General features: G+C 38.4%; 1 protein-coding gene and 2 pseudogenes across 1 annotated transcript; all 3 read right to left on the bottom strand.

The window, feature by feature from the left end:
- Window positions 1-345: 345 nt before the first annotated feature.
- On the bottom strand, window positions 346-1631 carry LOC129727627 (cuticle protein-like; annotated as a pseudogene).
- Window positions 1632-4019: 2388 nt separating this feature from the next.
- Window positions 4020-5299, bottom strand: LOC129727626 (mitochondrial potassium channel-like). The gene is made up of 2 exons (XM_055685621.1): window positions 4653-5299; window positions 4020-4593 (listed from the first exon to the last, which is right to left on the bottom strand). Exons 1-2 carry the CDS (start codon window positions 5136-5138, stop codon window positions 4129-4131), a joined length of 951 nt encoding a protein of 316 aa, XP_055541596.1. The 5' UTR covers window positions 5139-5299; the 3' UTR covers window positions 4020-4128.
- A 1555-nt stretch (window positions 5300-6854) lies between these two features.
- On the bottom strand, window positions 6855-11438 carry LOC129729217 (mitochondrial potassium channel-like; annotated as a pseudogene).
- Between the last annotated feature and the right edge of the window lie 1132 nt (window positions 11439-12570).

Below are 12570 nucleotides of genomic sequence, written 5' to 3'. Positions count from 1 at the left end.
CAGATGACCAACTCTCTTCATCTCCCACTCCCATCCGCCACCCGGGAGTACGCGCCCTATAGGCTAATTTCCAAGCCCAGGTAATTTAGCCAATCGCACTTGTTCTCATAAAAATCGACTTTATGAAGTATCTGTGCGTTCTTCCATCGGTCAAAAAAGTGAAATCCAACATTGAAAATTGGCGTGGAACATTCTATAAACTAAAAACTTATTAACTGTTAAAAGGCAAGTGGTTTATGCTGTATTTTTTCAACTATGTATAAGGTATCGCAAATTTGTCACAAAAAGCCCAATTTGAATTCGGATATATGTTGAACATTTAACCAGTAAAGATTGAATGGTTTAAGCGTCAATTTAAATTCTAGATTCTGGTTGAAGGGACTAACAGGTACATTCAGGACATTCATTGCCACTGAGCTGAGCCAATGTAGGTTGAGCCAAGTAGGCCTTGGCGATAGCAGGTTGTGAAATAAGTTTTTTCGTGGCTAAAGTAGCTAACGAGGGTTGAGCAATGATGATCTTAGATGCTAATGAAGCACCTCCGAGCAGAGTTTTGGTAGCCGAAAGTAGCTGACCTGAAATTATAGGAGCCCCAGTGAGAGGTTCACGACGAACGAGAGCGTTGAATCCATTTTGTGAATAGGCGATATAATCAACGGTGTGCTTCAGACTGTGGGCGTTAACCAGAGAATACCAACCCTGGACCAAATCTGCGTTGCGGGATTCCTGCTGGGACTTCTGATCACCGGTTAGAGCATCGGACACTTAATAAGCATCAGCAACGAGGGTCTAAGCACTGGGAGCAGCGTTGCGCTGGAGCAGCGGCGTAGGTCAGCTCTGGGTTGGAAACGATGCCAGCGTGAGCAACAGCTACCATCAAAGCGAGGAAAGTCACCAACTGTAAAGAAGTTTAGTTGAGGTTAGTGTAAATTTATTATTGTAACTATCCATACCTTAAACGCCATTTTTATTGAAGAGACTGATTGTTACTGTGTCGAATCGAGTACACAGCGGTTATCTAATACCAACAATCTTAACCAATCGACCCTGGTTCGGCTACAAACAAATCCTTAGTAGCACGTGGAGAGTGAGAGTGACTCACAAGCGACCAGTCAGTAGTTGATGAATTTTGACGGGTAGAACTTTTTTGATTCTGAATCTGATGCAACCGTTCTGCTGCTAATGAAATTCGCATTCAAAAGAGGTCTTAAAAGAATGATTATAAAGCAGCATTATGCTAAAGTAACGAAAGACACCTTACTAGATATGTAGGTTGTGTCACATTTCCCCGAAAGTCATTTTCCCGAAACACAACTTCCCGAATGATATTCCCCCGAATGTACTGTTTCCCTGAATGTACCACTTCCCCGAAATTCATTCCCCCGAATGTATCATTTCCCCGAATATACCGTTTTCCCGAATTTCGATTCGTGTTCCGAGTGTGAAATTTTCTCGAAATTTATTCCCCGAAAGCGCGCTCTAAGCAATACTAGGATTTTCTCCCAAGAAATTCGGTTTATTGTTTCACGATGCAGGTGCAAAATGATGTGTAACTAATTAATCACGCTTTCTTATAGGTCATAAAATTTTCGTATTACACTAAGGTCGCTTTTTACGCGGCTATTTTTACGTGTATTTCGGATTTTACGCGGTACGTACGTACGTACGTACGTACGGTACGTTTTTACGTATTTTTCACGCGGGTTCTTTTGACGCGGTACGTATTCCCCACGTAAAAAGCGACTTTGGTATATAAGACATTTGCTCGATTCTATCGATGCGAAAGCACCGCGTGACCATCTACCCAACTAAAACCATACAACAAATGTTAACGAATTCATGAGAGTTAATTTATGAGAATGAGAGTATGAGAGCAAAAATTCATGTATGTATTTTCTTGAAACTTTTAAGCGTTTTGTAGGCTCAAACGAATTTGAATTCTTTAACCCCAAAAATAACGAAAGTTTAAATCTTGTGTTTTTTAATAAAATTATCCAAAGATTAACAAAAAATAAACCAGAGCGAAAATTGGTGTTCCATTTACTTAAGACTCTTCAGCGCTTTGTTTATTTTGTTGACAGTTTGAGATAAATCATCGAACTATTGTCAAGATTCAACTAGGCAATTTACCGCTTCGTATGTCCCTATTCATAGGTATGCTCGTATCCATAGGTGTATACATGATGCGGCTTTGCCGCATAATCGAGGGCAAGGGACTGTGGCGGCCCTCAAGGCCGGCACTGCTCCCGCAACCCGAGCCGCCCGCCGACCCGCCGTCGGAAGCGGCGGCCACGTGCACTTAAACAACTGATCTGTTGGATTTCCTACGTCTATTCCAAACATAGGGGTGATCCCCTTGTTTACGTCCGAACGAGCGGTAGCGAGTAAGGACAGCATTCGCCCCGGACAATCGTGTTGGCCAAAGGCCACGATTGTGTTGCATAATATGTAGTTTTTACTGTAAACTTATTTAAATGCAGAAATTGAGCTATTGAAAGTTCTCATAGACCGGAAGATGAAAATAGGGAATAACGGATCACTAAAAATCGCGATGTATCATTTTTTCAAATAAATATCAAAAACTTCAAGAGTTTCGCCCGGGAAGTTGATTTTTCAATTTTTAAGTTTTAAAATTGTTATTGTCTTTGAAATTTAGGCCAACATGTTTTTAAATAAACATATCTTTAAGAATATTGCATCGATTTTAATGAAATTTTCACAGCAGATGCATCCTAAGTTGTAGTTTTTAAAAATATTTTTGTTTGGACAAAAAAATATTTTTTTAATAGTAATTAATTGAAACAATATGTTAAAAAACAATGTTCTGGGGCACTGAAAAATCTGAAAAGTATTTTCGACCAAATTTCGAAACTGTCCTGGAAATTTCGAGTTGGTGATATTTTTTGTTCAAAAGATATGGGGTTTCAAAGTTGGTGCTGCCACGCATTTTCAAGCGAGAAACGCCCCTAAACCCACCTTTCTTCAGTTTTCGTATCAAAATATGCAGCATATTTACCAATAGCAATAGTATGGGCGCTCTTGATCTTGCGAGTTGTTTGGGCCATAAAGTTTATTGTCTTCGCCGTTAAATCGGGTAACAGACTAAGCATATTTTGACTGTTCTGCGGCTTAAAATCATTTTCATCAAACTTAGATTACAAACCTCACAGAAGGAAAACATAAATTACAGTAGAACGTTTCTGTTGTGGTTTCCGGAAAAATAGTACATAGGCGTCGTACAAAAATTACGTAACGCTAAAAATCTAGATTTCAGACCCCCTTTTCCCCTTATGTAACGACAGGTAACGTTCGACATGACTCCCTTATCTAAAATTACATAGCGCTGATCAGGCTGACCACCCTCTGAAATTTTGAATTTCGAGCAAACATCACAATTACGTAACTGTTTTTACTACCCCCCTTCATGCGTTACGTAATTTGTGTACGACATCATACACACTTAGATTTTATTGCCGAGAACTCAACAGCTGATAAACTCAGCGAAATGTTCTACAAGTTCTTGGCAGAACTTTTAAAAACTTCGGCAAACGAAACGTCAATACTTGCTGGTTTACGGTAAATCGATATATTTGCTGAATGTTCGTCGAAATATATTGCTGACATTCGTTAAAAACTTCGCCGAGCTCAATCAGCTGTTGGGAAGTTTGCCGAGATGAATTAAGTGTGTATGAGAAACATTCTCTGGGAAAATGATACATTCGGAAAATGATACATTATTTTTCGGGGAAATGTTACATTCGGGGAAGTGTTACAATCGGGGAAATATTTTTCGGGGAAGTGTTACATTCGGGAAAATAATTTTCGGGGAATTGGTACATTCGGGAAAAAATCTTTCGGGGAATCGGTACATTCGAGGAAATATCTTTCGGGAAAATGGGTTTCGGGATAATGGTTTTCGGGAAATGGTTATACAATCAGATATGTACATATCTACTATTGCTGCATCATCCTGAAATTCATTATAATTTTAGTTTAGGTTTCTTTGAAGTGACTATGAACTTCGGATACAGAACTAGAAGAACAAACGACTTAACAAAAATCTCTTGTAATCTTCAGCACAATTCTCAAATTATGCTCTCCCCTTGTATATGTAGTCATCCATTCCCCTTACTTAGTATTCGGTATGAAATATCTGTACACTCGGACCGTGTGCCGCTTGAAGTAGCTGCCCCAGCCCTCCTTTAGAGTCGGTTCACGGACCGCTTTCAGTCGTCGTTCCCTGTCGTCCTCCAGTTGACGCGTCTGTACATACTGCCGTATGTACTCCAGTGAACTGCCGAAATCGGACAGCTCGTTCTGAACCTGGGCCAACCGGGAGACACTTTCCCCGGTGGTTTGCTTGATCGCCTCGAACTGTGTGTTTCGGTAGTAGTAATTGATTGAGGTGGCGATGATGCCCAGCAACGCACCAACGCACGATCCAATAATAGACCAATATTTCACATTATTGGCCTGCGTTCGTTCCTTCTCATGGGATGTTTTAACAGCCGATGTGAGATGTGTGAACAATTCGCGCTCTTCTTGATCTACTATTTGAAAAATCTGATTCTTTTCTTTCTCCCTGGCGATGACCTAAAATCACAATTACAAATTTTATTCGATCGGTCATTGTTCGAATCGAGGGTACTTACATCAAACTCTTCCTTGATAAGCTCCACATAGCGATGCTCGCCCCGAACTGCTTTGTGCAAATCAATGTGGATATCCTGGAGTTGCTTCCGGATCAGGGTTAATTCCAGCAAGATGTGCCTTCTGCGTTCCTGCACCAGTTGCAGTTGGTTCTGAATCTCGATCACCTTGTTCTGGGCAATCTTCACCTCAGACATTCCACTGAAGTCGTCATAGAAAGATTGTGCTTCGTACAGTTTGCTTTTAGCTAGATCCATCAGACTGATACGGTGTAAAGCAACATTACTACCAGCTGTGGGTGACTTTTTAACCTGATGCTGGCTGGAGCTTGGAGCGTCGGTTGGCGGTAGCGTGATGTATTCAAACTGGTGCTTGTCCACTGGATCGTTCCGGTGAGTGGAAAACTCGTTCTTCTGCATGATGTAATGACAACCCCCGTTCAGAGTTTTCCAGTGCTGCGCACTGCCGATAAACCTACTAGTAATCATGTTAATTTTACGTTTCAAAGGCACTTTTAAACATTGATTCACACTAAAACTATACTGTTATGATAAAATGCAAGCCCTGCATTAAATGCAAAGTTTCTTTGGAATATTGTAGTTCACCGGCTTCAATTCCGTTCGATAAGGAAAATGTCAAAATCAGCTGCGCACTGGAACGTGGGAGCAGAGATGCCAGACTTTTTTTTGGCAAGTCTGTATAATCCATAAAAATGTCTGTATAAGTCTGTATACCGCTGCGAAAAAAAGTTACCGATACATTGATACCTAATTATTTGTCGACCTGTCAGATTGTTTTGTTTTATTGCTTGTTTTGATTGTTCTTTTTCGAGTCTATCATAGTTGGTCGATTAATCGATAACTAATTTATCTTTTAAATCTAAGTAACACATAGAAGTAAGAGTCTTTCCCGTGATAAAAATCGTCGTTCGTCGTAATGTAGCTAAACTGATACATGATGGCAGAAGTCTCGCGGTTATAAAAATAGTACCTTCAAGGTTTGAGACATTTTAAGCAATTCTTCAACGTTGGATATTGCTCCGAATAGAACAAACGGTCTTTTCACCAATATAACCTGCATGGCAATCGATCGAGACAATCAGCTGTTTGTTACTGGGGGCGAAACAGGCAGATTAGTGCCCACGGGGCCGATAAAAACCCCGATAGCCTGACTCGATTCCCGTTGTCATGATTTCACTCTCAAAAACGCAAGATTAATATGTTCAGCAAAGTGTTCAGTTCCTAGTTCACTTTTTCCAGCAACGGCTACAGTGACTTTTGGTTTTTGTGTTCGTTTTTTGTGTATACTGGTAAAACCGTTATGTAGAATATCAGATATCTGTGTAATATCTGTATTATACTAAATGTCTGTATAAAATCTGTAGGCTTATGCGTGTCTGTATCGCAACACAGAAAGTCTGTATAATACAGATTTGTCTGTATATCTGGCATCTCTGCGTGGGAGAGAAAAAACTTATCAAAACAAACCCAGTGAAAAAGATGTTAGTCTAACTACAGTGATCCCTTCCTTCCTCATCGGTTACGCTTGGAAATCATTGAACAATAGTAAAATTAACAAACTTGAAATACTGGAAATGTAATTTGTTTCAAGAATATAAAATTATATTAAATTTCGAAAAAAAAACTAAGAAAAATCCTGATTAAAATCATAATATATTTTTTGGTTATTATTGCCCATTTCAAATTCTATAAATTATACTGATCTGTATTTGTTCTGGAGTTTTTATCACGCTATAAAAACTTTTCTGGTTGCACTACCAGAATTCAAAGCAATCCAACAACATCCAGTTCAGTTAATCACTTATCATTTATATTCTGTTTTATTAATGCTATGAGCTCCTAGAAGGCATAATCCATTACATCGTGTTATATTTTTTTTATTTCCGGCACAATTGCAAGTTTGACTTACTGTTTTTGTATAAAGTTTGACTAGCGTTTTACGGAATCAATATTAATTCACCAACAAAATTGAGTATTTAGATTGAATATTACTAAAAATGCATTCAGTTCGTTGATTTCAAACAATAAATCATAGCTTCCAAGTTATATTTTTTGTTTAAATAATTTTACATTTTTAAATACGTTGTTTCTTGCTGGCCAATAGATTTCTATTGGAATTTGGCCAAATTTCAATAAACAATTTATGCATAGTCTGGCAGTCAACAAAGTCCAGTCTGAGTCCAGTTACTTACTAGTTGGTCTAAAATACCTATACACCCCCACCGTGTGCCTCTTGCAAAAACCCCAACTCCCTTTCGCCGCCTCATACACAGTATTCGGCCGAAAATAGCTTTACACCCCCACCGTGTGCCGCTTGAGATAACTGCCCCAGCCCTCCTTCGCTGGCGTATCCTGCTGATTCTGCCGAATGTATTCGACTAATGTTCCGTAGTTTTGCTTAATCTCCTCGTGCTGTGTGTTTCGATAATAGTAACTGACTGAGGAAGCAATGATACCCAGCAACGCGGCCACGCACGACCCAAGGACGGACCAATATTTTACGTTACCAGCATGCGTTCGTTCCATCTCGTGGGATATTTTGACCGCCGATGTGAGGTGCGTGAACAATTCTCGCTCTTCCTGATCGACTATTTGGAACATACAGTTTTTTTCCTTTTTCCTGGCGATGATCTACAAATTCTAATGACAATTAGTTTATTATTATTCATTGTTCTTCCAAGATACTCACATCAAACTCTTGCTTGATAAGCTCTACATAGCGATGCTCACCACGAACTGCTTGGTGCAGTTCAACGCGGATATCCTGGAGTTGCTTCCGGATCAGGGTTAATTCAAGTAAAATAAGCCTTCTGCGTTCCTGCACCAGCTGCAGTTGGTTCTGAATTTCTATCACCCTGTCCTAGGCAATCTTCACCTCGGCCATCCCGCTGAACTCATCGCAGTAAGATTGTTCATCGTACAGTTTGCTTTTGGCCAGATCCATCAGACTGATATTGTGTAAATCAATATTACTACCAACTGTGGGTGATTTTATTATCTGATGATGGGTGGAGCCAAATATCTTAAAATAACAATATAGTTCACTCCCGAATTTCCCATATATTCCCGTGAAGACAGACAGGGAACACCCCCTCTTGTGGTGAAAAAGGTAACTAAACTCATTGCACAGTGGTACAGTAAGGCAATTTAGGTGGACATAGGCTTTTCGTTGCGATTTTGGTTTGCGGTTTAAAGCCATAGTTTTTGTAAAAAGTTGTTTCTTATACATAGTCCTCTATTCATGTGCGAATGAAAATTAGGGTGGTCCTAAAATCAACGAAATAAAACATTCTTTGGCAAACTTGTAGACCAACTAATTCTAAGTAACTTTGTAAAAAAACTTTTTTGTAGATATGAAATTTGGTTTCCAAAAACAGTCTTTTCGCTCTATTTTTTTAATTCAAATTTAAAAACAAAGTTTTCTTCGGTAACTTCAATCAAAAATACGCCAATTTTGACGAAAAAACATTGTCGATATATTATACAGATGAAGAGTTCACTATTTCTATTTTAAAAATAGGCTCTTTTGATATATTGATGTCTCCGTTTAGGGCAAACATAAATAATATTTATTGGGATCATTTGATAGAACAAATATTGTATAAATATTGTGAAGAAATACCGAAAGTTACTTAAAATTAGTTGATCTACAACTGTGCCGATGAATGTATACATTTATTTATGCAAATAAAAAGTTAGTTTTTTCATTTAGTCGATTTCAGGACCACCCCAATTTTCATTTGCACATAAAAAATAGACTAAATATAAGAAACAAGTTCTTAGAAAAAAATTTTACTCTAAAACCACAAAATCGCATCGAAAAACTCGTGTCCGCCTATATTGCTTTACTGTACCACTGTGCATTGTTGTTGAATTTCTGTGAGCGTGTGACATTCTCACACACGAAACTGAATTTACTCAATTTTAGATTTAGTTGACTCAATTTCATACTTTCACAGAAAAAAATATGTTGCAGATTTCGTGCGTATATTGTTTGTATGTAAAACTAACGCTATTCCGGGAGTTAAATATTGATAATATAATAGATGTAGCTTATCGAGGCACGAAGAAGAAATATTCAAATAATCAGGCCACGACGTGTAAATGATAAACTAATCCCAAGCTGCTATATACGTGGTTCCCTGTGTAACTTCACTAGCTCAGATCCATCACGGGAAGCAACTACGAAATGTGCGGCCGTCAAGCTCAAGCTCAATAATCACGCCACGAAGTGTACAATTAAATGAATATTTCAATTACCTCGTGAAAAAGATAAAAGGAGAAACCGCACAATGGTTGTCAATAGTCGTATAAGGTTGTTGTGCAACTTTTAGCTTAGATAACACTTGAATGTTCTATCAATTCAACATTTTTAGTATGGATACATATCATGTTGTAATTGGTTTAAAAGCTTTATTATATTATATATAAAAGATATTCAACAAAATAAACATAATTAGTGATAACAACTGTTATGCAAAAACTATTATATAATGTTTAATTTTCTTCGTTTTGAAAGTATTTTTTGTTTTTTTTTATCCCTCTGAATTTTTCGCTCTCGAGTTCTAATCTTCGTATTCATCACTTGCAGCTTTGCTTTAACCAGCATATTTATGTATTTACTAGCTGACCCGGCAAACTTCGTCCCGCCTATTTTTGTGTTTAATTCAATAATTTTTCAACATTCCAAATTCATTGATTTCTTGCGATTTGTTTATATCGTTTGAAATTATTGGTTTTATCGGAATGACAACATCCTCGACTTTTGCCTTTAGTACATCACCTCTATTCCGAAAACACTCATATTGGGTGGTATTCAGTTATTTTCGTTGTTTTCCAGAAACTGAAAGTGGTCATCTTCGAATTCAATATGGTGTCCAGGGTCAATGCTTGGATTCTATACATTATTTCGATTACGGAAATATTCATATGCAGTAGTATTCGGCTGTTTCCCAGAAGTTGCCATCTTACAATTCAAAATGGTGTCTGAGGTCAATTTTTAGCTCCATGCATCATTCTGGTTAAAGAAACACTCATATTGGGTGGTCCCTTTAGGATATTTTTTTTGGAGACAATTTCTGGCCCTTGAGCGTCATTCTGGTTTAAGAAACACCAATAATAGGTGTTATTTAGTCATTTTCGGCTGTTCTACAGGAACCGGAAGTCACCATCTTAGAATTCAAAATGTTGTCTGTGGTCGATTCTAGCTCCTGTGTATCATTCTGGTATCGAAACATCTCATATTGGATGGAAATCGGCCGGTTGAAGAAATACCCATATTGGGTGTTATTTGGTTATTTTCGGCCGTTTCCCATTTACCGGAAGTCGTCATTTTACAATTCATAATGTTATCTGAGGTCGATTTGTAGCTTCAGTGCATCATAACAATCCCGGAAATACCCATAATGAGTGTTATTTGGTCTTTGCCACTGTTGTTTAGGAACCGAAAGTCGCCATGTTGGATTTCAAAATGGCATTTGGAGACGATTTCTGGCCTCTGAGCATCATTCTGGTTAAAGAAACACCCATATTTGGTTGTTTTTGGGTCATTTTCGGCAGTTTTCCAGTCACCAAAAGTCGCCATTTTACTACTCAAAATGTTGTCTGAGGTCGATTTGTGGTTTCAGTGCATCATCACGATTTCGGAAATACCCATATTGGATGGTATTTGGTCATATCTCGCTGTTTCTCAGAAACCGGAAGTCGCCATCTTGGATTTCAAAATGGTATTCAGAGACAATTTCTGGCCTCTGAGCGTCATTCTAGTTAAAGAAACATCCATATTGGTGGTATTTGGTCATTTTCCTCTTTTTTCCAATCACTGGAAGTCGCCATCTTACAATTCAAAATTTTGTCTGATTTTTCAAAAACCGGAAGTCGCCATCTTGGATTTCAAACTGGCATTTCGAGACAATTTCTGGCCTCTGAGCGTCATTCTTGTTAAAAAAACACCCATATTAGGTGGTATTTGGTCATTTTCGGCAGTTTCCCGGTCACCGGAAGTCGCCATTTTACAACTCAAAATATTGTCGGAGGTCGACAAACGTACAAACCGTGGAACACCACCCATGGATTGCCTTATGCATAGGCGAACTTTATTATTATAAAATATTCGGCCGAGTCCACTTCACAACAAAATGTGAATTTTTTTCAGTGTACTCATTAGGGTAATATTATTGTCAAAAGTTACTCTATTTCGCATGTCGTGTAGAACAAAATCAGAAGTGGCGCACCTAGCGGTCGAAAAGGTGACTAACGCTTCTGTCATTTTCAATTTGTCTTCATAATTTCACGTAAGTGAACTATATTGGTATTTAATATATTTGGTGGAGCTGTTAACCTGATGCTGGCTTGGACTTTCAGTTGGTGGTAGCGTAATGTATTCAAACTGTAGCTTATCGGGTTGATCGTTCTTCAGGATAATATAATGATAGTAGCTTCCACTCAATGTTCTCCAGTGCTGTGCACTACTGGTAAACTTACCAGGGATCATATTGCTCTTACGTTTTAAAGTCACATTCAAACACTGATTCACGCTAAACTTTTTTTTGTATGTTAAAGTGTTAGATTTTGATACGATAACATGAAAAACGCAAATTAATACTGCAGTTTACCGGCTTAGACTTTGTTCAGCTGCACCCTGAAACCAAGGAAGGGAATGACATTTAATGTCGAATTCGTTTCTGTAGTTTTTGCAGCGGAGCTTGGGGGGATGACATCGATGACTTATAGCGAATTTCTTTATTTCACTGGGGCAGTACCAACGGACCAGTGCGAACCCTGGGAGGAAGATACGAATACTGCACTCAACATTGATCAAATAACCACAGACAAACAGATGTACATGTACAGATGTAAATTGTGTCTCCTACCTGGGAGGGAGAAACGGATACGAAGCTGTGGGAGTGTCAAAATTAACCAGAATGAGCTGTAACTGACTATCAATTTGAACCAAGGTTTTTTTTCGTAATGAGTACTGGTAGAACTGAAAGGTATCGCGCTGCTAGAAAAAATATTCATCGCCAACAGTTTTTGTATTCATTGTCGTTTTACGAAATATTTTAGTTTGTTTTTACGTAAAATAATGAAAACTTTCATAACCTAATCATCACAGAGAACAGACATTCATGTTCATATAAAGAAATTTGAAAATCGTGTGTAAAAATTTGAATCCAAATACATAAATACACTATCGAAATCTGTATTGTGGTGCCCCAGTTGCACCGCATTAATATTGCTGTATCGATATTTTATCGATATCTGTTATTGGTTTTCAGGTGACGCGAGCGCCACATAGCGGGAGCATTACCACTTACTATTAAATGACGGTTGCAAGTTTTTACACATCTTTTGAAAAAAATATTCTCAGGCTCCCCCCCACACCTTCAATCTGGATTCTACAGTACCCTTGTTGACCCTCCTCCTAACAAAAATAAGTCCCTATTATTATAAAAATGATGTGAGTAACATATGAAAGTTTTCGCCCGGGCATTGCAACTAGGCGATATTGTTAGGATGGACAGAGGCTCGGTACAGTAGAGCAGTAAGCTTGAAACGGAAAGGTAATTACACACAAGCGCTGATATGAACGATAAGCGTATCACTTACTTCAATAGTGTTACTGCTAATAATATGAAGTGCGGAGTACAGAAAACACCTGGGCAATATCACAATAGATCTAAGCTAAAAAAAGAAAAAAAAAACGACGCTTGTGCGTGTTCTCTGTTTTGAGTGTACTATTCGTTTCTCCCTCCCAGGTTCCTACTAACTAGTGCGACACCTACTGGACATATTCCGTATAAGATAAATTTTCAGCCTTTCTGCTGTTTTTTGCATGGCGTACGACAACTGTCAACATATCGCGGATATCATGTTCGAAAACCAATAAAAATCAGATTTG

Source organism: Wyeomyia smithii, chromosome 3 (genome assembly GCF_029784165.1).
Source record: "Wyeomyia smithii strain HCP4-BCI-WySm-NY-G18 chromosome 3, ASM2978416v1, whole genome shotgun sequence".
Classification (NCBI taxonomy): Eukaryota; Metazoa; Arthropoda; class Insecta; order Diptera; family Culicidae; genus Wyeomyia; species Wyeomyia smithii.
Note: the sequence above shows the minus strand (reverse complement) of the source record. Positions and strands in the feature narration are given on the sequence as shown.